The sequence below is a fragment of the Myxine glutinosa genome, chromosome 6 (genome assembly GCF_964187855.1).
Source record: "Myxine glutinosa chromosome 6, kmMyxGlut1.1, whole genome shotgun sequence".
In the NCBI taxonomy this organism is placed as follows: domain Eukaryota; kingdom Metazoa; phylum Chordata; class Myxini; order Myxiniformes; family Myxinidae; genus Myxine; species Myxine glutinosa.
Window position 1 is genome coordinate 62875619 of NC_136266.1, and position 27152 is coordinate 62902770.

Consider the following 27152-nt stretch of genomic DNA (forward strand, 5'->3'; position numbering starts at 1 on the left):
AGAGAGAGAGGGGGTGGGAGAGAGAGAGAGAGGGAGATGGAGGGAGAAAGAGGAGGGGATGGAGAAAGAGGGAGGGGGAAAGAGGGGAGCAGAGAGAGGAGAGGAGGAGGGAGAAGGAGGGTAGGGGAGGGAGAAAGTGGTTGGGGAGAGAAAGAGGATGGGGAGGGAGAAGGAGGATGGGGAAGAAGGGATGGGAGAGAGGAGGTGGGAGAGAGAAAGAGAAAGAGAAAGAGAAAGAGAAAGAGAAAAAGAAAAAGAGAGAAAGAGCAAGAGCAAGAAGGGGGTGGGAGAGAGGGGAGGAGGAGGGAGAAAGAGAGGAGGGGAGAGAGGGATGGATAGAAAGAAAAGGAGGATGGGGAGAGGGAGAGGGAGAGAGGAGAGGGTGGAGAGAGGGTGGGAGGGAGGAAGGGATGGGAGAGGGATGAGGATGGAGAGAGAGAGAGGTGGAGAGAGCGGTGGAGAGGCGAGGGTGGAGAGGCTGGAGGGGTGGGAGAGGGTGGAGGGTGGGAGGAGGTGATGGAGGGGTGAGGGGAGGGATGGAGGGGTGAGGTGAGAGGGATGGAGGGGCGGAGGGAGAGGCGAGTGGGAGATGAGGAGGGATGGAGGAGGATGGGACGGAGGGAGGCGGATGGGACGGAGGAGGAGGAGGTGGAGAGAGAGAGAGAGAGGAGGGGGAGAGGAGAAGGGCGGGGGGAGGGAGAGAAGCGAAGGGGGGTGGACTCACTCGGCCAGAATTCGAACCCACCGACCTCTCAAATTCAGAGCAGATGCTCTAACCATTACACCACTGAATCAAACCTGATATATATTCACTCCAATGAAACGGTTTAAAAATACTTCATTTACTTTATCACCTTAACATTGTCTTGATGTAATTTGCAATTTTCTTTTGAAAAACGGGCAACCACTGTGATAACACAGTTCAACTAGAACAGTACTCCGTAGAGAGCACACCTCTGCCAGAATGAACAGTTTACGTTTTGTATCCCACTGATAGGCCAGATCTGGATTCGGACCAGAATCAAAATCTAATCTACTTGTTCTTGACGCCTTACCAACTCATCCAACTAGTTTTCTCATAAGTCGTCCACAACTTTTTGAAATATCATGCTACGTATCGTATTTGGCCCTTTTACTCAACTAGGGCATGCCCGTACTATATATATGCCCGTACTATATATCTATCTAAAATTATATCCCCCCCCTCTATTTACATGAAATGGTTTGGTCCATTCGCAACGCCAAAGCGAACGGCGAACGGCTTGCGAGTACAGTGACAATCCCCCCCCTCTATTTACATGAAATGGTTTGGTCCATTCGCAACGACCACAGAACCCCCCCCTCTATTTACATGAAATGGTTTGGTCCATTCGCAACGCCAAAGCGAACGGCGAACGGCTAAATCGCCATAGCTCGGTAAGTACTTGTCCGATTAATTTCAAACCTTGAAAAGGCACATCCTCGGGTCCCCAGCAATATACCTGGCAAGTTTAAAGTATATCGGACCGGTAGTTGTCGAGAAATCGTTGTCGCATACACACATACACACATACACACAGAGATTAATGGAATTATAGATAGATGGTGAAGAATCACTTGAAAATTTAAAAAACCTCCTATCCGGATCCGGATTCTGATTTTCACCAAAATTGAATCAATTCATCCTTGTCACACACCCAACCTGTTGATGAAGTTTCCAAGTGGCGTAAGTACTCAAGCAAGCACTCTAATGAATCTGGTGATAAGGAACGGCTGGGTTGGCAAGCAGATTGGTAATGGGACGCACCAGCATAACAAATACATCGCTAATTTCTTAACATTTTCCCATTTCACTCTAGATTTCAAGTTATTTGGTCCCCGAAATCCGATCCTCAAATCCAAAATCATATTTTGATTAAATGCTATAATTAGATCGTGAGAGGTCGTCATGGAAAATCTAAAGGCTTTTTCAGTAGGTCAAAAAAAAAATGGTGGATTAAGACCACTGCAAGGTGAAGTGGGCTGACCAAGGATAAAGCCTGTTTTTGTTTTAATTTGAAAAAGGCTGAATCTTCAAAAGGGGGTGTTTAAATTTACCCAAACACCCGGTTCTCATTCATGCACTCCCTTGGCGTTCTCTTAGTATACATGCAAAGTTTTGGGGCGCTAGGTTTCATAGTTTTGGAGTTATGGAGGAGACACACTGACTGGCACACAAACACACACCCACGTGAAACCCACCCACGTGTGGAGATATCAGTTAACAACTTACATGCACACACACACTTACACCTACATATACATGCACACACATACATATGCACGCACGCACTGAGGTGGATACTTTGAGACCTAGGAGTACTCCGTTCCACCTTCTGAAATATGGAGATAACAATAACCGACACACACTTCTCCTTTTAGCAATATATGAAAAAGTATTGTATCATTTCTCTTGTGGCCCCGGACCAAACAAACAACATATTTAAAACAGCCCTCACAGCTCCGACAGATCCCTATCTGCTCCCACCCTCCTACCCCTAACCCCCACCATAATTACAAGTAAATGTCATAATTTTGAAAGTTGACTTTTTTAATGTGCATGCAAAAACCCCAGATATGATCACTTATCTGCGGTAGTACACTTAACTGCTTGTATCCACAGGGCCTCTGCAGGGCCAAAGCAGGCCTTGTTCAGGTTTCCATTTATATGAGTGCTCTCTGCTGCTTCCCTGAGAATCGTGACATTACTATTAAATTGAAGCTTGCTTAAAAAGGAGAAACAACTGCCACTCAAGGATTGTGGCCAAGAGAGGAACAGCAACAGAAAGAGAGATAGAGTGAATTGTGTGAGCATCATACTTGCAAATATCCATCAGAGGGCAGGCTTGTACAGGCACTGTAACTGTCACACTTGGTAGGACATTCACACCTCTGAGAACCAGAGATACTTGCAATAGATCAGGAAACATAAATCGATGTTCTTTTTATTTTTGAATATATCTGTGCATTTCATGAGTAAGACCTGTCATTGCTCCAAGAACATTTTAACTCCTAGTCAGGTTCACTATGTCAAGAAATTATATTTCGTTCAAAATCATGGTAGATTAGCAAACCTATACATTTTTGGAAAGGTTATAGCATAAGGAAACTAAAAATCAATGTTTACATTTGGAGAGATACCTGTATGGCGGCCATTTTGGATTTTCAAAATGGCCACTGTAAAATACATATTTTGTTCTATTTCTGCCTCTAATTACCTAAAAACTTTTAAAAATATACTAAACCTATATTTTCAGGGACAAGGAATCCAATGAAAGTATCAAATTAGTGCTGTGGGGAATGGTAAGACACGAATCAAAGGTTTTGAATTGCAAAATACTGTCTTTATATTCGCGATAAGTTGCATAATCAAATACATGTTATCATTTTGTACAGGCAGTTAATAACATCAAAATGTGTCACAATAATTCATATCACCAAACATACACAGGCAGTCAGCAAAATCATATATACACATGCAGTCAGTATAACTTCACATCTACACAGGCAGTCAATGACAAAATATACACAGGCAGTCAATGGCATCAAACATACACGATTACAGAATATGCCATTTAGAGTTCGTCATCACTGTCCTGTGTGTCGTATCCGACAATATAATCCGCATCGTTTTCACAGTCCGTTCCACACAAGCAAAGGTCGGTCAAATTGATTGGCAAATCGAATTGGTCGAATGGTCGATCGAATCGAATTCGATGAATCGAATCGAATCGATCGAATTGGTCGAATGGTCGAATGGTCGATCGAAGCGATTGGTCGAATGGTCGATCGAAGCGATTGGTCGAATGGTCGAATTGGTCGAATGGAATTGGTCGATTGGTCGAATTGGTCGAATTGGTCGAATCGAATTGGTCGGAAATGGCAAATGTAAACATTGATTTTCAGATTTTCCATGTAATAACGTTTCGAAAAATGTATAGGTTTGCTAATCTACCATGATTTTGAACGAAAAAACATAGTGAACCTGACTATCCCCTTCTTTGTTAGAATGTTTTTTAGTAAAAAAAAACATCAACTTTTACTTTAGCTTTGGCCGACCATTGAGACAAAAACTATTGAAGTTTAACCCTTTGAGGACCACAAGGATCTTGAAGCTAATTTTCAGATACAAGTCCAATTTTATTATTAGTTTGACTATAATAATCACAAATATGAATTGAAATTCAAGAGTATGTATGATGAAAAACCCACGTTTTTCTCATCAACAAAAAAGAAAAGAAAAATGATATAAATGAGAAAAGCTCTTACCCAGTGTTAGCCACAATGTTTGCCAATGTACAAATATTAAGTAATCTAAAATTGCAGGGAAATATGGGTGATGCACCACTTTAAAGTTGATGGACATACAGTATGTGTCCGTTTGTCCATAAAGGGTTAACCGTGATTTGAGGTATACTGTACCTGTACCACCATTGGTCATCCAAAGGTTACGGTTCAAGGCGCTGTCGTTACCCCGCCCACCAGGCCGAACAACGACAAATGGCATAGAGAGGGAAGGGGTGCGGCACCTGATGAAAGACACACGTGCCAGAAGTGATGAAAAGGCAGGTGCGCCAGAAGAAAGAGGAGGAGTTTGTTTTGTCAGTGGTACTGCTCATTGTGCTAAAGTCTGCAAGAGGAAACGGCTGCATCATGCCACGATGAATGGGCTGTGTCTGTCTCACTCCCCTTGGCCAGAGGCACGGAATGATCATATAGTCCCGTGCTGGGACTGGGAGATCTTGCCAGACTCTGCCTCGGATTTGGGCAACATTCTTCATGGTCTTGTGAATTTATACATGTCCATCTCGTGTGGTATGTCTGTTGGGCCCAGATAAGTTAGGATAATTAAGAATGCTCATTCGTTCATTTGGCATCGTGAGTGAGTATCGGTAGGGGTTAAGGGGTTACTTTATAGTTGACACAGGCATCATTTATTTTTGTGCATTGCTTTAATTCTTGTTTCCTTCCCCCATGCCATTTGCTTGTTAATAAATATACCTGGTCTCGGTGTGAAATCCGCTTGTCCTGACTGCTACCTTTGGTGGTTTAGGCTGGTTGTAGGGTAATTGGTGTGTGGCTCAAACCACTTTAGACCGCGTCACGTAACCTCACGGTTTGCTCAGCCAAATTTGGTGAAGCACGGGCATCTAACAGCGTGGCTCCTGGTTAAGTCTGTGGCCCCACGAGCAGTGTAAAGTGGCAAATAGGCCTAGGGACTCGCTCACCTACCATCCGTCGAAAGACAGTGTGGGATCTTTACTGTCCACCAGCAACCAATGCTGGCAGATGTGTCTCTGGTTGAACGGACCACCCGATCCGAATGACAGCACCTTCACTGACTCAACATCCTCCTGCCTGGGAAAGAAGCACAATCCGACAGTCATGTGATGAGTCAAACTTAGACCTTGAGGTAGCTCAAAGGTGATCCTGCACCTGTCAGCCACACAGTGAAGATAAAAATGATAGATGATGGGTAAATCAACACAGCACAAGGCATTTGAAAGATATTTTGAAGGCACAATCCCATTGCCTTATGCTTATGAGCTATGGCTTCGGTAAGACTCATTCAGGCTAACAACACAAAAATGAACTAGATGGTATTCATAGAAAACTTACCCTGCACAGTCAAATTGGTGCGAGTGAGCTCTTTTGTTTTTGAAGGTTTTTTTTTCTTTGATCCAATATGGCTGCCAGACCACGTGACATAAATTTATATTCTCCAATATAATTGTTGCGTAGATCACGCTCAATAAATTTCAAAATGATCAGACTAAGCGTTGTCCCTGTCAATTTATGATGTCATAATGAAGGCACCAATGACGTCATAATTAACATATCTTATTCCCTATAGGGAGTACTTGACAATGGGCCATGTTTCAATTTTTTCCATGGAGTGGGGTCGGAGATATAAAGGGGCAAAGGTTTTCGGTTTTTGCAAGATGGCGCCTTTTCCACTGAACTATGACGTCATAATTATCATTAAAATAGTCCACAGGTGGAGGCGCACATATGGTGAAAATTTCGTGTAAATCGGTCCAAGAATTGCAGAGAAAAAAAATTCATACTGATCGAATCACGCGTTGTACTTGCCGAATTATGACGTCATTATTACGGTACTGATGACATCATCATTAACATATCTTATTTCCAAAGGGGAGTGCTTGACATTGAGACATATTTCAATTTTTTCCATGGAGTGGTTTCGGAGATATAGAGGTGCAACTTTTTTCGATTTTTCCAAGATAGCGCCTGTACCACGTGACCAATGACGTCATAATTATCATTAAAACAATTCTACAGGAGGAGCCGCTCATATTCTGAAAATTTCGTGTTCATCGGACTAACAGTTGCAGAGGATTTTTTTTTTCATACTGATCAGATCAAGCGTTGTACTTGTCGAATTATGACGTCATAATGGAGGTACCTATGACATCATCATTAACATATCTTATTCCCCATGGAGGGGTACTTGACAATGATCCATGTTTCATTTTTTTCCATTAAGCGGTTTGGGAGATATAGAGGTGTAACGTTTTTCCAAGATGGCGTCCGTACCACGCGACCTATGATGTCATAATTATCAGCAAAAAAATCTACAGGCAGAGGTGCTCATACGGTAAAGTTTCATGTCAATCGGACCAACGGTTGCCGAGAAAATGAATTTTAAAAATGCGGACACAGCACATGTACGGCACACGGCACACATACGGCACACGTACGCAACCGATTTCTTAACCCCGCTTTTCGCTTCGCGAGCGCAGGGTAATAAAGTGCCGGTATATTTCCATGGATGAAAGCTCAGTTTTTGGTGTCTGTGGATGAACTATATCGAATTGCTCAGTTGTTAGCTTGTTCACCTCTGAACTGTCTGAACATTGGTTTGTTTTCTGGGGAGTCAAAACAGACTAAAGCTACCATTCTGGGTGTGGTGATGGAAGTGGGTACTCCATCCCAGACCTAACCATCTTTTGGGTGGCAGCGTAACCATCTGGGTGACGGATGACCAATCGAGCTTTAACTCCAAGGTGTTCAGTCAAAAATGACAGTGTTCTTTACACGCAAGGGAAAGGAGAATGATGAACTTACCTTCACGGGTCCCACCGGCCATCTTCGAACCTGCGATGATTAATTCAACCGATACGGATTTAAATTGTACAAAAATATTGGCTTTATTGAAGAAATGCCGGTGAACAAAATAACACACGGCAAAATATGATTTCTAAATGGGATGTCCCCATACAGACTCATATACACACAAAGGGGAAAAATAACTGGTGTAAATAAATGTGTGTGTGTTTCTTAACTAGGCACTTAGCTCTGAGCGTCTCATGAACCCCGTCGGGAATCGTCCAGGCCCCGAGTGTGCAATCCGGGTGCGGCACAGGACCTGGTGGGAAGTAGGCCTCAACGCGCCCTCGTTCACTCAGCCGCACCTGTCCTCGTCGTCCGCCTCACCAGCACCCACGTCTCTCAGCACAAGAGCGCTATGAACTGTGACTGCATCGCACCAATGTTCCAATGCAAGAGGGTCTAAAATGTCGGACACGACCGTTCGCCACAAAACCCCACAGCCAAGAGAGCTTATCGGCGACCGTTCACCTCCAGATCCCGAAGCAGAGAGAAAGCCAAGAGAGAAAATGTTCATCCGTTCGTTATGAAACACTGAAGAGGAGAGAGAAAATGTCAGCTCACCAACTCCTTTGTAAACAAAGTTCTGCCGTCATCAGACGCCGCCCATGTCTGCTCCTATCAGCCAGTCCCTCTCTTCGATGCTTGCAAATCTCACCAATCCTTGCTCTCCGGGGTGTGGCCTTTTGGATTTGCCTGCTTGATGTTATCACACATCGGTGGTATCATCGTTGGTGCTCAAAGTCCTGCTTCAGTTTAGCTTTTATTTAGTATCGTTTAATGTGCTATTCCCTGGCTTTGTGTGTGTGCTGCATTGTCATTAGGAACAGAGGAAAAATAACAGAGGCAGTTACATACAGGGGATTCATTTCCTCAAATCTCTAACTAATTAACATAACCCCACCCCTTTCATGGGGACACTTATACACGCTTACACGACATCCGGTCTAAACAAATTTCCTACTTATGGTACATGGGGTTTCTTCTTCTTCATTACAGTCGGAGCACACTTCCTATACAATTCTACCTGGACTAAGGTAATCATTGCCTACCCCCCACAAACGTAACAATACGTTTGTTAGAAGGCCAATAATCTCGACAGCGAGCTCCTTGATTGGAGTTAGAGCACTGCTGCTGAACATGAAATACCATCCAAGGTTTCAAAAGACATTTGTACTTTTTGTGGTATCACAAGTTAAATAGGGTACAGTAAAGGCCGTTTGGTCCATCGTTCTTGTGCCATGTCCTCATTTCATCAATTCCACCCAGCAACTACAGGTCGTGCGGATTGTACAGCCAAGCCAAACCAGGGACGTTGACCGCTGCACCGACACACTATTTTCGAGTGTGGAAGGTTTCCTGGGATCTTCCAAATGGTATAGTTAATACAAGTGGGGGACAGCCGCTTCTCCCTTGCCACGTGAAGTCAGGTGTGTCCCGATATGTGGTGGGCATTACACCAGAACTGCAGTTTTAAACAAGTTTAACTGACGAAACAGCTCAAAAGAAACCACACTACTAAATGCTTGTGCTACTTTCAAAAGTCCACACATAGGGTATCAATTATACTTCGATTAAGGAACCAGATGCACAGGGTATTCAAAAACAATGAATTACTGTATATGCTCATGCGTAAAAGATGTGGATGTTTGAATTTTTTGGTATACATGGTTGTGGCTCATGGAAGAGCTAGATCAGAAAGGAATCTCTCAAAATACAATATTTAGGATTAACCTTTAGGCTATTGATAGTCAGTAATTCCAGGCTCACTGCTCACCTCCACTCATCTTTTCCTCTTTTCTCTCACCTGTGGAACCATCTTCTCCAGTCTGTTCAGTCCCATTCTTTCCATCCAGAATTTCAAGACAGCTGTTCACCACTACCCCAGGTCATCCCCCACCCGTATTCGTGGTCTCTTCTACCCACAAAATGACCCATTCCCAAGCACTCACCTTTTCCAGATTTTTGTGATTAACCCCCACTCCCCTCCCTGACCCCTTTTTGTTTGTTCATCGTCAGTTGGTTCGTTCCTTTGCTGTTTCATTCCCACCTTCCCCTTTCTCTTATTGTAATGTTCACCCCCATGTGTCCTTCTCCACCTTCCCTCCCCTTAATCTCACTCTCATGTTGGTGTTTCCCCCTTTCCATTTTGTTCCATTCCATTCTTCTGTAGCTCTTCCACGAGCCTCGATAATTATGCATACAACAGGAATGATCGCATTGTGGTCCCAACTTCCGACAATATCAGGTAACGGGACAATTGGGAAACACACATTTAAAGCACTCTTAAAAGATGAATAACGCTATTGCGAAACACACATTTAGCATGCTATTAAGTAATTTGAACAATGTAACACTTGATTACAACGCTAATATGTTAGGCCCACCAGGAAACAAGATGGCGGCCATATAATTTCGTTTCGGCACTATTGTGGGTGGAGTGGCTGACAGGATGGCCTCGAGGTACGCACACTCGCCTCGAAGCTGTCTAGCCCAGGTTGGAATCCCAACCCAGGTATAAACTGTCTGTTTGGTGTTTCACAAGCAGCATGATTCATCAATGTGTGTGCCTTCCCTCGGATCGACGTTAATCTGGGGGTCCCGTCTGGTAAAGATCCCATGGTGTCCTTCGCAAAGAGTAGGCGAGTATCGCCAGCACCATGGCCAAATTCCAAATTCCTGACCTAACTAGGCGAATGCCAGGCCTGGCCAGGCCGGTTCGTGAAAGACTTGGGCCAAGCTTCCCCCGGTTGACCCCACAATGTGGGATAATAGTGGATGTTAAAGAACAACAAAATGCTATATATCGTTTTTGGCCCGATCACTCAATGGTGAAGAATCACTTAAAATAAATTCTAGTGTCCGGATCCAGAACTTCACCAAATTCTAATTAACTCATCCTTGTCACACACACAACCTGCCCGCCAGGTTTTATCCGAATCCATCCACAAAGTTTGAGATATCTTGTTCACAAACAGACAGACAGACAGACAAACAGAGGGTGAAAACATAACCTCCATCTACCTTCGATGGCGGAGTTAAGAACTCTTCGAGCAATTTTTATACTTCGAGGGTATATAGTTCTAGTTCATTGCAAGTGCATTTACCCATTGAAATCTTTGCAAAGTATTCATTCCAATCCTCATTTGCCACATTCTCACGAAAAGCCACCTCTCTTGTTCGGAAAACATCCCAAACATATTTTGCTAGTGGATATAGTTTCAAGTCTGACCTCTCCATCCTTCCCCCACCTCCAACCCCTTGCTAACCAATAGTGCATTCCTTTCTGTGGTTTGTGGTCAAAGACTGTTGCTTACACGTGATCGTGACGTTGTAAGGCGGCGCATGACCAGCCACATGCTCCTGACGGAGGGGATGGGAGTGCCCAGGGCTGGGCAAAAAAAGGACTTAAAATATAGGTTCCAACTTCTAGTGGGCCACCATTTCTGATGACCATGGGTTCTGGGAGGACAATTGCCTGCTTCGCCATCGTGGTGTTGGTGGTGATCTCCAGCTGCCAACATTCGTCCGCACAAAGAAGTGAGTTTTCAAGAACCGTTTGGAAATGATTTGGTAATGTCACAAGACTTGCACATCTTCTTTGCAACTTTGCTTCAGTTTCTAATACTAGTGTTTATAATTATTATATTGTTATTATTATTATTTACAAGAGTGCGTTGTGCGCCACCACCAAGCCATGTTTAAAAAGTGGGGAAGGTTGGTGTTGAAATAGAGAGATGAATATTAATTTTATTTCCATTGTGTGCAGTTGTTAATGATTGTAAAATATCCAATTCCAGAATTTCATAACTGTTTCAAAAGCTCAAGCAACTGTTTTGTTATAATGCCATTGTATACTGTTTATATAGTAATATTTTACTGATCAATAATAATAAACTTATATTGATGTTTTATTCAATCATATGCATCCAGAATTTAAAACTTAGGCCATGACTTTCTGCATTTAAACATTGTATTTGGAGTATAGATCCAATATCATTATAAAAGCCCCACAATCCCTCCCCAAAATGTGAAAAATTATGTTTTGTTTTGGAAAATCCACAAGTCAGACCTTCCGAAACTACCTGTACTTGCTTGCTCACCCAATCCTGTAAGATAAGTTATCTGACCACAACTTCTGATCTGAGCTGCTCTCGTTAGATGTTTGTTATTAATAATTTCATGGGATAATTGTGATGGTTAAAGAAAGGAGAGAATGTGTGGGGTAGTTGGGTCTTCATGAAGAAGGAGTGCAAGACCTGCACTCCCTGTGAAAGACACTATGGGGTGCTTCAAGTCCACAAGTGACCAGGACTGGATAAAACACAACAGACTTAGCGAACCCCACACAAGGGCCGAACTGTAGTGGGTTTTATCCGATCCAATTTCATTGGGACTATCTCAAGGATAAAGGAAAGTGTGAGTCCCAGGTAGGTCGGTGGTCTCTCTGTTTTTTTTTTGTTTTTTTGAATCGCCCCTTCTCCAGTCTGGCTCCTTCTGATCTCAGTCCTTCAACCATCCCCAGCAACTCCAGCATGCACTCATTCTTCCAGTAATCCTCTTCTGATTAAACTTCCAAAATTCAGGCTGACAGTACACTTAAAATCCTTTGTTTCTCACCACCTTCCCATCCATGGAACCACTTCCAGGTGCCACTCCTTCCCACTCTTCCATGCAGGGCTTCAAGCAGGCAGTGTACTGCACCTCCTGTCATCCCCCATCTTGACCCATGATATTTATTACCCTCATTGACCCTTCCTATCCCAACCCTTACTTGCTGGTTTCAGTCTTTTCTCCCTTTCTCTCTCGTCCTTTCCTGTTCGTTCATTCCCTTGCTGGTTGTGCCCAATCGTTGCCACCCCAATATCCCACTGTCAGTTCAACTTTTGTTTGTGTTTCACACTGAATGAAAAACGTTAAGGTAGAGCATGGCGATTGTGATATATGACAGGTTCGACGATATGTTCGACATGAACGGCATATAAATCAAAATGGCGGTGTGTGGAGAGTCAGCTGCCGTGCCGCCGTAATGACATCAGACATAATCACATCACATTGTCATGTGACCAGATCCTCAGCTCTGATTGGTGTACGTTTGAGGGGACATACATACATACATATGGACGGACGGACAAACATTGTTCTAGACGGCTTTGCCCTATGGGCTACGCCATAAAAAAGCAAAACATACTCCACTTCTCTTTTATTATTAAAAAGTTTTAATGTTCATTGAAGAGCATATCAGATCAACAGACAAACTAGGCCAAAGGGATCCCTTGATATTGGTGTACTTCGGAAGCAGCGATCGAGTCTACTTGCAGAAATGGGATGTCGGATTCAGAGAATCCGTGTTCTGCTGTTCATCGAAGTTTACCATAAGTCTGTTACATGACCAAATGGGTTAGTTCACAGTAGGCCTTCTCGTTGCAGGTTACGGTGAGATGTTTGGTCATGGTGATGACCATTTCCGCTACAATCACGACCACGGAAAGCATCTTGGCCCTGGTTGGCATTCAGACTCACGTAAGTGGGACCATCAAGGTTACAAACCTTGGGACCACCGAGGACACCATCATCACAGCTGCTGCCCGAAGAGACGTAAGAAACCCTTCAGGACAAACAATATTGCACACATCTCTTAGGATTTCTAACATGATGCAGGAACTATGTCAATAAAGGGAAATAAATGAATTGCTGTGCCTGTAACCTTAACGAAGACCAATTCAAATCATTTTCTATCTGGACAACTGTGGATGCATCTAAAGTAATTGTAGTTTGATGGGTAAATGTTTACATCTTTGGCTCTGCATTTACTTGCATTTACCTTACAGGTTGGCACCTGGTCGTGAACACCACCAATGATGGTCCAGCACTGGTTGGATCACAGATCACCTTCACAGCTCACGTTGAACGTGTGTGGTCCAGGGGGAATTGGCTTGGTAACAACACCAACTCAGTGTCCCAAGGTTGGTATTTTGAGCTAAATTAAACAATAATTTGTTTCCTCTTGTTATTTAGAAACAGATAGTTTCATTGAAAAAAAATCTAATATACAGTCACGTGAAAAAGTAAGTACACCCCACGTAAAGTTTTGACTTTTTCAACATATTTCAACATACAGCTATTTGATCTTCATTTCAACAATATTGAGAGATAAAGGTGATATAATATAACAAATATCGTGAAACATTTACATTTTGTAGTCCATTGTATAATTTAAATAAACATAAACGCAAATTTCGCATGTGGAAAAAGTAAGTACACCCTTGGCTGTAATAGGTGGTATTGCCTCCTTTGGCAGAAACAACCTCTAGTAGGCGTTTCTTGTAACTGTCTACCAGTCTCTGACATCGAATGGGAGAAATTTTTGCCCACTCCTCCATGCAGAATTCTTTCAGCTGTACGATGCTTGAGGGGTTTCTTGCATGCACAGCTCGTTTCAAATCCCCTCACAACATCTCAATGGGATTTAGATCCGGGCTTTAACTTGGCCATTCCAGAACCCTCCATTTCTTTCTTTTCGGCCATTCCTTGGTGGAATTACTGGTATGTTTCGGGTCATTGTCATGTTGCAAGGTCCATCTTCGGTTGAGCTTCAACTTTCCGACAGATGGCCTCACATTATCCTCAAGCACCCTCTTGTACAATGAAGAATTCATAGTGGATTATATGATGGTGAGCTGCCCAGGCTCTGATGCAGCAAAGCTACCCCAAACCATAATATTTCCACCACCATGCTTTACAGTTGGTATCAGGTTATTGTGGTCAAATGCTGTCTTTGGTTTTCGCCAAACATGTCTTCTGGTACTGTGGCCAAATAGCTCTACCTTTGAATCATCTGTCCAGAGCACATTGTTCCAGAAGTGCTGGTCGTTGCCGAGGTGTTCATTGGCAAACTTTAGTCTTGCCCTGATATTCTTTCTTGACAGCAAAGGTTTCCTCCTGGCACACCTCCCATGTAGATCAAATTTGTGCAGCCTCTTTCTAATGGTAGACTCGTGCACTTTGACATCAATAGTGGCAAGAGCTACCTGAAGGTCCCGTGATGACATTCTGGGGTTCTTCGAGACTTCTTTCAGCATCTTGCGGTCTGCTCTCTGGCTGAACTTGCTGGGGTGGCCTGGCCTGAAAAAGTTGGCAGTTGTTTAGAATCTTCTCCACTTGTAGATTATCTTCCGGACAGTCGAATGAGTGATTTCAAATTGTTGGGAGATCTTTTTAAATCCCTTCCCAGACTCGTAGGCATCTACAACCTTCTTTCTGAAGGCCTCAGGGAGCCCTTTTGATCTCGGCATGGTGACGCCGCACACTTCAACAACAAAGAGCAAACCAAACGAAATGTCTGAGGTTTAAATAAGACAGGTTCCTCCAAAATCCTCTCCAACGATGTTCGAATCATTTGCATCTGAGCTGGTGCACCTGATTCTAATTTTAGGTATTTGAAGTAGTGATAAATGTAGGGGTGTACTTACTTTTTCCACATGCGAAATTTGCATTTATGTTTATTTAAATTATACAATGGACTATAAAATGTAAATGTTTCATGATATTTGTTATATTATATCACCTTTATCTATCAATATTGTTGAAATGAAGATCAAATAGCTGTATGTTGTAATATGTTGAAAAAGTCAAAACTTTACATGGGGTGGACTTACTTTTTCACGTGACTGTATAAAGCTCTTTCTAACCACTGACTGATTGACTGATTGACTGACAAATATTAATGTTCGGTATCTTCCGGGTGTCATAGAAAGCTAAAATTTGGTGTGCTGACGGATATCGAAGCCAGTATATCGGGAAAAACCACATAACCGTCGGAAAGCATCCATAAATGAAAATTTACATAAAAAACCCATTTATGCATATGTAAACTAGAGCAATGCGACTGTGTCGCCAATATGCCTCCGCATAGTCCCACAACGGGTAGATGCCCTCGTTCACGGTCCCAAAAATAAACAAGTTTGAATTAAACCCCTTCAGCTGTTTTCAAGTATCACATTTTCAACAGCCATGACATGTTTCACATGATCGGTGAAGCGGTTTCAGAGAAGGGATTTTTTTAAATATTGGCTTTCAAGCTAATATGGCTGCCACACCACGTGACATATGACCTTTAAAAATGTACACTCTGCATATGTATGTGTAGGGGATCACGTTTGTGAAGTTTCGTGTTGATCAGATAAGGTTCGTTTTTCTATCCAAGATGGCTGCCAAACCACGTGACCTACGACATCATCATTTTCAAACTATATGCAACAATGATGTTAGATGAAATTTATAAAATTTCGCATCAATAGGGTAAGTGGTTTCAGAGATATAATTATTTAATACTTTCCTGGAATCCAATATGGCTGCCACACCATGTGAGCAATGATGTTTTCGTGATCAACTTTTAATCGCCATGCCTAGTCAATGACACACGTAATGTTTCGAGTCAATCAATTTGATGGTTTGGGAAAGATGTTTTTTTATGGTTTTAGGTTAAATCTAATATGGCTGCCAAACCATGTGACCTATGATGTCATAAATTTAATATTTCAATACAAATGGGTCATAGATCATGTGCATGCAATTTCATATTTTTAGGAAAAGGAATTCGATTAAAACATTTTTGGCTGGTACTCCATCATTGACCTATGATGTCATCCAAGTTTGATTTGTCATCCAAATTTGTCAAATATCCATTGATTAAAACAAATTCGATAAAACTTGACCTATGATGTCATCATTATCATGCTTTTGTTCCCCATTGGGAGTACTTGACAATGTGCCAAGTTTCAAATTTTTCCATTCAACGGGTTCTGAGAAATAAATTTTTAATTCTTTGCGTTTAATCCAAGATGGCTGCGATACCACGTGACCTATGACGTCATGTTCTTCCCTTTACTCTGATTTCCTCTCATTCGATCGTTGGCATCTTTTCTCAATTGAGTACCTGTGGCACGATTTGGCCAACCGCTCAGGATCAGATTTAGTTCCTTTGTTAATGGCTCGGGCTTCGGATTGCTAACTGCTCGGCAATTTCCATCTTGTCCGCGGTCCGGGCGGGAATTATCTCCCTGCTTTGCAGTCGGATTGGCAAGCAGGTATTTGGGACTCCATTGACCAATCACTCTGGCCAATCTCGACCGGAAAGGAGCGTTATAATTTCCAGGATCGGGGGACGGCCAGCTTAAAAGACAAGGGGATTAACCACCCCTTGGTAAGGGGAGCGCCGACCCCCGAATCTGCAACAATATATATATATATGTGTGTGCTTCATATTAAAACCTGGCTTTTGTGAAAAAAGGCACAATGTGATGGATCCGTTTTTATAGTGTTTTGTGTATACATGTTCGAGGCTTGTGGAAGAGCTAGAGCAAAATGGAAAGGAAGAAACACCAGAGCAGAGTAGAAGTGACAGTGAGATTAATGGGAGGGGGATATGGAGGCATGGGGGTGAACAAGCAGCACGGGCAAACTTACTGGGCAAACAAGTGGAACATGTCTTTCAATCCTGACAAATCTCACACTCTTACGATGTCTCTCCGAAAAGACCGACTGGACACCCCTCCCATTCACTTTCTGAATAATCCTCTCCAAGAAGTTCTTTCACTCAAGCTTTTGGGTCTCACTATCTGCCATGATCTTTCCTGGGAAACCACATTTCAAATCTGGCCTCCAAAGCCAGTCGCCGACTGGGTATCCTCCGTTGTGCGAAGTCCTTCCTTGGCACACCTGAGCTCCTCACCACATACAAGGCTTTCATCCGCAGCTCAATGGAATACTGCTCTCCCCTCTGGGCTGGTGCTCCTGCCTCACACCGAGCTCGTCTTCACGCTGTTGAAACCAAAGCGTTCAGAATCATTGGAATCTCCCGCGATGAAGCTAACTCCAAGGGCCTTTCACTCACTCACCGCAGGCAGGTGGGTGGTCTTTCCGTCTTCTAACGACTCCTCTCTGGCCTTGCCCCCCCCCCCCCCAGCTCTCTCTGGGCCCTATCCCCAAAATATTCCTTCAGGTCGCACAAGATCTGCCTGCAACCCTCTTATGGTTAAACTGCCAAAATCAAGACTCTCTGCTCACCTTCACTCCTTCATTCCTCTTTTCTCCCGCCTCTGGAACAAACTCCCTCACTCTCTTCAATCCCACTCCACCCTCCAGGTCTTTAAAACAGCTGTTCACCACCATCTCTTATCTTCCCCCATCCAAAACCTTGATCTTTTCTACCCCCACTAATTTCACCCCAAATCCACTTTTTTGAAATACCAACTTCTGTCCTGGAAGTCCTTGGTGTCCTTCTGTTTTATACTTCTCCCACCCCCCCAACCCCCCTTCCCACACCTTCTCCCCCCAAGGCCAAGCCCTCTCCCTTCCACACATCTCCCTGCTCTCAAATGTTGTGTTTGTGTGCTTCCCCTTCTCTCCCCATCTTGTCTTCCGCTCCCTCTTTTTATATATTTTGTTTGTCTGGTTGATTTGTTTGTGAAATAAATGTTCGCTCTTTCACGAGCCTCGATTCAGCATACAAAAAAACCCCCAAAAAACACAAGATGAATGAAACACAGCGAGGAAGAAGAGGAAGGGGGAAATGGAATGAACAAAAAGGAACAAACCAACTGACAACTAACAAACAAAAAGGGGTGGGGGAGAGGGGTGAAAATCACAATAACCTGGAAAAGGGAGTGCTTGGGAATGGGGTCATTTGAGGAAGAAGAGTTCACGATTATGGATGGGGGGATGGCCTGTGGTCGTAGGGAACAGCTGCCTTGTGGCTCTGGGGAGAAGAATGGCACTGTAACAGACTGGAGAAGTTGGTTTGTGACCAATACCCATAATCACGTGTTTCTTGCTTTAATGCACCTGGTTAAAATCAAGATTGGTTTTGCATTATTGCAATGATTGCCTGTCAACGCTATAATGTATAAAGGTTTGTTATAAACAAAAATACAAACAATTCTAAATACCCCTTATGAAAAAAGAAAAGTTAAAGAGACATTATGACAGACATTCTGAGTTTTATGGCAAGCTATGGTTATGGCCCCATAAAGAAAACGTCGTTCAACCTTCGACAAAATTATTATCCAATTCATTAATTTTCGTGCAGCACTGGGCTGCCCGTGAGGGTAGATGGAGAGACAGCTAGACAGCTCAAACCTCTGTACCATCCCGTCTGATTATTTTTGAATGAATGATTTAATGTATGGAATGTTACAGATACTTTATCAGTTCAAAGTACAGAATATTGTACATTGTCCATGTTTAGTTTCTGTACCAAACACAGAGTTAGACTACAACGGCATTCATAGAGGACATGGTCTGGCCTTGTGCGCTCATCCTGAACAAAAAAATACCGTCGCTACTCGAACACGCTACTATTATGACCCAGTGGTATTATTGGCCGTATCATCCATGTGCCCTATTACATCACATATATTGCCACTAACTGTAGCTTTATTGATTATATCGATTGATTATTAGGATATTTAACGACAACTTTTGTGCACATTAAGGCTAAATTGCATCAATGGTGAACATGAAAAAAAAAATTCTAACTATATTCTTCATGCCTAGTCGATCATGTGTATGAAGTTTCACATTGATCTGTTCAGCGGTTCTGGAAAAGAAGGCCACCAGATAATGCTTTTATTTTCAATCCAATATGGCCACCAGACCACATGATTCATGACGTCATAACTGAAATTATTCGCTCACACCGGATCGTAGATCAGATACACTACATGACCAAAAGTATGTGGACACCCAAACATCGAGCATCTCATTCCAAAATCATGGGCATTAATATGGAGTTGGTCCCCCCCCGCCCCCCCCCCCTTTGCTGCTATAACAGCCTCCACTCTTCTGGGAAGGCTTTCCACTAGATGTCCGAACATTGCTGCGGAGATTTGCTTCCATTCAGCCACAAAAGCATTAATGAGGTCGGGCACTGATGTTGGGTGATTAGGCCTGGCTCGCAGTCGGCATTCCAATTCATCCCAAAGGTGTTAGAAGGGGTTGAGGTCAGGGTTATGTGCAGGCCAATCAAGTTCTTCCACACCGATCTGGACAAATATTTTCTGTATGGACCTCACTTTGTTCATGGGGGCATTGTCATGCTGAAATAGGAAAGGGCCTTCCCCAAACTGTTGCCACAAAGTTGGAAAGAAGCCATTTTCGTAATAATGATAACGTAACATTAATATTATAGTAAATCAAATCATAATACTAATCCCTTTGTAGTACTGCAAAGTTACTGGAGGTTAAAAGAGATCATCTTCTAAATATTAAAGTAGCGGCAGTTTTGTGTCCAGCCGTCACGCTACGTCATTACGTCTATGATGTCATTACGATGGCTGACTCCACCGACCGACATTTTAATTTACTCATTCACCCGCTCACTACGGCAGCAGCAGGAAGGGTCATTCCTCTTTGGGGTATATAGATTACAGTCGATCTTTGGCACAATCGTCTATAATGTCATTGTGTGCTGTAGCGTTAAGATTTCCCTTCACTGGAACTAAGTGGCTGAGCCCGAACCATGAAAAACAGCCCCAGACCATTATTCCTCCTCCACCAAACTTACAGTTGGCACTATGCATTCGGGTAGGTAGCGTTCTCTTGGCATCCGCCAAACCCAGATTTGTCCGTCGGACTGCCAGGTGGTGAAGCGTGATTCTTCACTCCAGAGAACGCATTTCCACTGCTCCAGAGTCCAATGGCAGCGAGCTTTACACCACTCCAGCCAACGCTTGGCATTGCACATGGTGATCTTAGGCTTTTGTGCGGCTGCTCGGCCATGGAAACCCATTTCATGAAGCTCCCAAAGAACAGTCGTTGTGCTGACGTTGCTTCTAGAGGCAGTTTGGAACTCGGTCGTGAGTGTTGCAACCGAGGACAGACGATTTTTACGCGCTACGCGCTTCAACACTCGGCGGTCCCGTTCTGTGAGCTTGTGTGGCCCACCACTTAGCGGCTGAGCTGTTGTTGCTCCTACACGTTTCCACTTTATAATAACAACACTTACAGTTGAACAGGGCAGCTCTAGCAGGGCAGAAATTTGACGAACTGGCTTGTTGGAAAGGTGGCATCCTATGACGGTGCCACGTTGAATGTCACTGAGCTCTTCAGTACGGCCCATTCTACTGCCAATGTTTGTCTATGGAGATTGCATGGCTGTGTGCTTGATTATATTGTTGCGGAAATGAGGATTGTGTTTTTTTTATTGTGTTGTATTGTATTGTAAATTGTTATGAATTATTGTTTAGTCTGAGCCCTCCTTGCTCCAGTGTGTATAAAGGTCAAAGGGCGTTCCGGTAGTTAATTCCATAAAGCATACATTGAAGGACACTATAATACCCTTGTTCAGTAGTTTATTTCCTTATTATGTGTATCAGGGTAAGGCCTTGTCTTCCATTAAAATGACACTCCATTGCACCAAGTGAAATAGATAGATTCCTTTCATTCCCCATTCCCACTCCCAAAACTTCCATTGCCAAGCCTCAATTTCCAGCTACATCCCCTCCAAGTCTCCATTGCCAACTGCACTGGGAAGTTTGCCAGTTTGTTACAGCTGTGGGTTGTTTTAGCTCCAAAACCACCATTGAACATGTGCTCGGGTCTGGGAAGAAAGGCGTGCCCGCCCGTCGTCATCAAGGGCGGAGCCAGAGGGTCGCGCGACCAACCAGGGCCGAGGTGAGCACACCAATGGGCGTGTCCTGAAGGCCGGCGGCTTAATCGCCGGAGGCGCTATAAAGGCGCGCGCACAAGAAGTTGGAGAGAGCGGCGTTGTGTGGTTTTGGTCAGAGCGGGGGTTGGTCGTCAGTGGTGGTCAGTGGTTGAGTTGAGTTGTCGGTGGTGAGGGGTGATTGGACCAAGCAAGAGAGGAAGAGTTGGACTAAGCAAGAGCGAAAGAGTCCTGGAGTTAGTGAGAGAGGAAGAGAGAACCCATCACACCAGACCCCCACCAGCAGCGTTGGCTTGGCTCCACCAAGCAGCTCCGACCCGTTACCCCGCGCACACGACAGGATCGGTGGCATTGGCGGCCGTCGAGGTCCAGCCCGACGTCCCGTGCGGGATCAAGCTCCAGCCAGCCCCGGACCTTCCTCTCCCTCCAGCCATCCACCTCCCGCCAGTCCTGCCTTTCCATCCTTTTGGTGTACGTGAGTTTGTTCTGTTTGTTTTGTCCCTGGGTAATTAATTAAGACTGCATAGATAAGCTAGCGATTTTCACTGTGTCCTTCTGGTCCGTCCCTCTGTCTATATTATTTTCTTATCTTTCCTTCTCCTTGGTTTCTTTGAGCCTGTAAATAGTAATAAATAGTAATCGTATTTCAAACCTTTTTGCCTTCGTCTTCCTCTTCTTCACATCCGTGTCATCTTTGTCTTTTCCCTCATTGAATAGCTGTGGCGCGATCTGGCCAACGTTCAGGGGATCGGGTGAGTCGGGAAAAACTGTTCGGCCGCGGCGCCTCTGCTCGGCAAACAACATCTTATCCGCGGACCGTAACAATTGGTGTCAGAAGTGTCGGATTCGGACCTGAAGCGCTTGACGCGCTCAAAATTACAAACTACCGAAATTGCTTTTGTTTTACAAAACCCGAATTTTGAAATTGCGCCATGGCTGGTCAAGGCGACGGGATGTCGGTGGGAGAGATAGACGGGGTAGAATCGACCCAGGACCTCGGGGAAAGGTATGTGGATGAAAGAGAGGAGGAGAACATTGGCAATGTGGTTGAGGAGGTTTCAGGCGCGCAAAATGGCGCTCTCGCGCACGATGTTACGGGCGCGCAAAATGGCGCCTCGCACATGGCTACGGCGACCGCGCCCGCGACCGTAGCAGCGCCACCGGTGGATTCGAACCTTTTTTTGTTACAAATGGGGGCCCTTATGGAGAGGCTAGAAGCCAAAATGGGAGAAATGGGGGGCAAAATGGGAGGATTGGAGGGCCAAATGGGGGCAATGAGGGACGAAGCGAGGGGTACCAGCGAACAGTTGGGAAACAAATTTGAGGGGTTAGACAACGGGATAAAAGAGGTGAAAAATGGGTTAACGGGGGTGGAAAATAGAATGGCTGCCCAGGAAAATCAGATAGAGGGGGTGAAAAATGGGTTGAGGGGGCTAGAAGATAGGATGGAAGACAAATTGCCGGAAATAGGGGAGCAATCCGCCCGAGAAATTAAACAAATGGGAGAGCAGATAGAGGAGGTGAAAATCGGGGTAGAAACCAAACTGGATGCTCAGAGGGATGAATTGGGACAGATGAGGGCGGCATCTACAAAAGAGAGGGAGGAGATGAAAGAGGAGATACGACGAGGTGTAAGTGAGGAGGTCTCGGGGGTACGCGAGGAGGTAAAGCGAGGTGAAAAGCGTACAGAGAAAGAGGTGAGGAATAATACGGCTAGGTTACAGGGGGGCATAGAGGGTCTGACGAAGGGAGTAGAACAGCTGACAGTGGGACAAAAGGAACTAGTGGACCAAGTGGAAAAGAACACTGCAATAATCGGGGGGTTAAAAGCGACACAAAAAGACATTAAAAATGAATTAATAGCGACAAAGAAGGAATGTCAGATGGTACATGAGGGGTTGACGAAGAAGTTGGAAGAGGTGACAGAAGTAATGGAGACGAAGGACCGAGAGGTGAGGACGCACATAGAAACGGTTAAAGTGGCGTTAGAGGAAGAGATAGAGGGGGCACACCGGGAGATGAAAGAGGTAAAGGAAAAATTAGAGGAGGTGGAAGAAGGGGTGAGTGAAATTAAGAAGAGACGGAGGGAAACTAAAAAGGAGATAAGGGAGGAAGTGATGGAGTATGTGCAAGGTCTGTGTTCAAATCATGAATATGTGCTCACTAACCAAATAAAGAGTTTGCAGGTGGCGAAGGAGGTGCGACGACGAGGTGCCAAGGTGAGTGGCGATATACGAGGAAATGTATATGATGGGAGGGGAGCTTCAGTCGGCTTGGGGGTTGGTGTGGACCCGGGTGTTCGTGAGAGGCCATTGGTGAAGTGTGCGACAGGTACGGTGTGCGAAGGAGGAGGTGTGCGAGAATGTCCGACTCTGGGGTGTGTGAGGAAAAAGTGCGCGCCGAGGAGTGAGTGTGCTGTCGAGAGTGAGTCGGTCGTAGCGCGTGTGCGAGGGAGCACATGGAAGCGCATAGTGGGGAGTGTTACAGAGGATGTAACGAGAGAGTGTACACCTGTGGTGAGTGTTACGGAGGAAGTAATGGGAGAGTGTGCGCAAGTGGATGCGCGAGAAAGGTGTGTAACGGACAGGTGCATGGGGAAAGAGTGCGCTGTCAAGAGTAAGGGAGAATGCACGCCTGTGGTGAGTGTTACGGAGGAAGTAACAGGAGAGTGTGCGCAAGTGGATGCGCGAGAAAGGTGTGTAACGGACAGGTGCATGGGGAAAGAGTGCGCTGTCAAGAGTAAGGGAGAATGCACGCCTGTGGTGAGTGTTACGGAGGAAGTAACGGGAGAGTGTGCGCAAGTGGATGCGCGAGAAAGGTGTGTAACGGACAGGTGCATGGGGAAAGAGTGCGCTGTCAAGAGTAAGGGAGAATGCACGTCTGTGGTGAGTGTTACAGAGGATGTAACGGGAGAGTGTGCGCAAGAGTGTGTGCGAGAAAGGTGTGTAACGGATGGGTGCATGAGGAAGTGCGCTGTCGAGAGTAAGGGTGAGTGCGCGACCGAGTGTGGAGGTGAGAGTAGTAAGAGTGACACGGAGCGTGAGTTGGTTGTGGCAGGTGAGAGAGGATGTACACCTGGAATGGAAGGATGCACACCTGGAATGGTAGAGCGTGTGTGGGAATGCACACTTGAGTTAGTAGTGAGGCATGTGGTTGGGTGTGCGAGTGAGAGCACACCTGTGATTGTCACAGAGGAGGTGACCGAGAAGGAGGCGCGAAGAGGTGTGTTGGTGAGGTGTGCAAACGACGAGTGTGTGCAAAGGTGTGCGGTGGTCAGGTGTGTGACCAAGTCTGTGAGCAAAAGAACGAGTGCAATAGCGAAGTACGTGGGGTGTACGGGCGGCGTTGGAGCACCGAGCTCGGTGAGGGTGAAAGGGGTAGCGTATGCGTGTGAGCATGCAGGTGAAGCATCGACGGTAACCGGGTTAGCGGTTAGAGCGACTTATAGCCGAATCGGGCCCTCGGTGTGCGCCGAGCAGCTTCGCGTGCCGCGAGGACCAGCGGGGATCCGAACCACGGCGGTTTTGAAAGAACCGCCATACGCGATCCACGCCGGGCCGCGCTTTGAACGGCCGCATCCGTGCTCCACTAGGCGGAGCGGGCAGCCCGATAGGAACAGTCGTCATGGCGACCCCTTTTTGTTGAGGCGTTCCGGCAGGTCGAGATCGGGCCATTGGATGGCTCCGTGCCGAGGTGGTGCGTGGGATCTCGGCCCGGGTAAGCCCCCGTCCTTGCACCGAATGCGGGACGTATCCAGCCACCGGCACCAAGCAACCCGCATTCATTGCTCGGCCGTGCGAAGCCGAGCTTTAGAAGTGAATTGGTGCACCGAGAGGCACTAGTGAGAAGATTGATGATGAGGATAGTGTTTCGACCCGAAATTGCAAAGCAAAATTTGAGGATTGGCAGTGATGATTGGCAGAGGATTGGCAGATGATTGGCAAATTTTTGATTGGTTGAAATTTGGTGTGCAAAATTGATAGTGGGAGATGCCCGATGTGGTGGGATGGCAACTCTGTCATCCCTCACAACGGGGGCAAAGGAGCACTAGATTTATGGGGTTTATGGCAGTGTAAGCTCGCCGAGGGAGGGTTTGGATAATGATAGGGACCTAGAAGATGACCTTAGGTAACGTTAAGATTAGGTAGTGACAATGATACCTGTAGTGGGGACGCAGGTAGGTTAGAGTGGATGATAATGACGTGGTATGTGCTTAGTTTAAAGGGAAGACGGGGAGCACTAAGTTAGCAGGGCAACAGGTAGTTCAGATGATGCTGTATGAGTATTTGAGGTGTATTCAGAAGTGTATTGTGAAAGGTGTATGGTTAAAAGGTGTGATTGCACAGGTGTGCAACTGGACAGGTGAATTGAGCAGGGTATGAGTAAATGATTGTGAGTGTGAGTTGTATTGAGATTGCACAGGTGTGCAACTGAACAGGTGTATGGAGCAGTGTATGAGGGAGTGATGGTGATGTGTGTTGTATTGACCGAATGGTCCAGGAAGGAAGGAGGGTGCAGGTGGCACCAGGTGTGATTGCACAGGTGTGCAACGACAGGTGTATGGAGAATGGTAGTGTGGAATACATGGAGTGTGGAATATATGGAGTATTGGAATGGATGGTCGTGGAGTGAGTATGGTGGAAACTATGGAGTGGAGTGGATGGTGCGAAGGTGTGAATGGGGGAAGGATGGACCCCCATCACAAATACCCGGGGCGGGTAGTGTAAGTGTTAGGTAGAGGGTACAGGTAAATTGTGGTTGGATATTGGCATCTGTGGTGCGGGTAGTTGCACAGGAGTGTTGTGATGGGTGCATTAGTGTTGTGGAAATGGCTGGGCGTGTAGCCTGTTAGTGTGTGTAGTTGGTTTGGGCACTCCACCACTTTGAGGATGTCGGCCAGGTGAGGCCGCAGGTGGGCTCTGGGAGCCGGTCGAGTTCTTGTGGATGGGGCCCGAGGATCCGGAGGACGGACCCGGGTAGCCCAGTGCCAGAGGGCACCGAGGGGTGACAGAGCCAGGAGGGGCCTTCCCCAGTTAGATAGGTTAGGGTGAGGAGCTAGGTAAGCTCGTGTGGCAACTGCGGTGGTGGAGGTGTGCAGGTGGGTAGACCTGCTGGGAGAGCTACACGACCCAGCCCTGAAATTGTGCAAGGGCACAGGGAGTTGCATCGGGGGAGTGAGACCCCAAATTGAGAAGCACCACAGTTTGGTCAATGGGAATTGGTTTTTAGAACCCATAGTGTAAGATGGCCAATGGATTTGCAGGGAAAGACCCCGGGTAGTGTAAAGTGTGTTAATGTGATTTAGAGGATAGCTAGGATTGAAATCTCCTCGCACCATCTGCATCCACTCACCTGAGATGAAGTACCTCCACACCATGCCAGGTGGTTTTTGTTATTTTATTGATGCAAATGTTTGGAATGTGAGACGCATCGTGACGTGGGTGTGACATTGTGCTTTGATGTTCCATCTCTGCCTCCTTATGAGGATTGATGATGAATTGGTGATGGCAAATTTTGGATAGGGGGATTGTGGAGACGAATTTGGTATAAGGGAAATATGGGGAGACGTGACGGTAGCGACGGATTTGTAAATGTGTAGATTTTGTAAATGTGGGGTAAGGGCAAGGGTAGTGTAGGTGACAGGGGGGGTGACGTACGGTAGGGACGAGCTTTCTCACTTCGCTCTCCATACGCACTTCGCCTTGCATTGCCTTATTGATGTGTACCCTTGTGACCTTACCCCTCGCTTATCTGTCTCTCCCCCCCTTTGTCTCCCACATGAGGACCTGAGCGCCACTGGGCACCGAGGGAAGCGTGCGTGAGTCCGCCATTGTGCGCCCGGAACCCCCAGAACCAGCTGTCTGCATCGATGCACCACATTATGGACCACATGTCTGTGGCTGAGCACCACTGATGGACCCCATGGGTTGGGGCATGGCCCCTCTCCTGGAACCGGCCATGAAGGCCCGAAATCTTGCTGGCGGACCTTGATCACAGTGCACCGATGCCCCACAGGTGAACCACACTAGTCGGGCCCCCTATGGGCCATAAATAAAACAAAAATGGACACGTTTGGGCAAGTTTTATTGCAAATAGGCCGCCAGCAAAGAAAATGACAACATCTGGAAGAGAGCAATAGCCAGCAGAGGGAGCCGAAGAGCAAGAGACCACCTGCAGGGTTAGGGGTTGTCGATTTATTTTTTATTGATGAACAGTGATGACTGTGCACCGATTGGTGCTTGAGGGTGCTTGGGTGCGTTTTGGGTGCTTTCATGGTGCGTCAATGCAGAGCAGACTGTCTCCCCCCCAGAAAGAACAATCACAGGTCCTGGGTTGC

The 27152-nt window shown here is 45.6% G+C and overlaps 1 protein-coding gene across 1 annotated transcript in view; it reads left to right on the top strand.

Moving 5' to 3' along the window:
- The first annotated feature begins 10464 nt into the window (after window positions 1-10464).
- The window catches only part of LOC137429858 (protein QNR-71), a 58961-nt gene continuing 42273 nt past the window's right edge, over window positions 10465-27152 (top strand). The window contains exons 1-3 of the mRNA XM_068120168.2: window positions 10465-10689; window positions 12580-12747; window positions 12981-13115. Coding sequence (XP_067976269.2) covers window positions 10599-10689; window positions 12580-12747; window positions 12981-13115 — 394 coding nt within the window. The 5' untranslated portion in view covers window positions 10465-10598. The remainder of the gene's footprint in view (window positions 10690-12579; window positions 12748-12980; window positions 13116-27152) is intronic.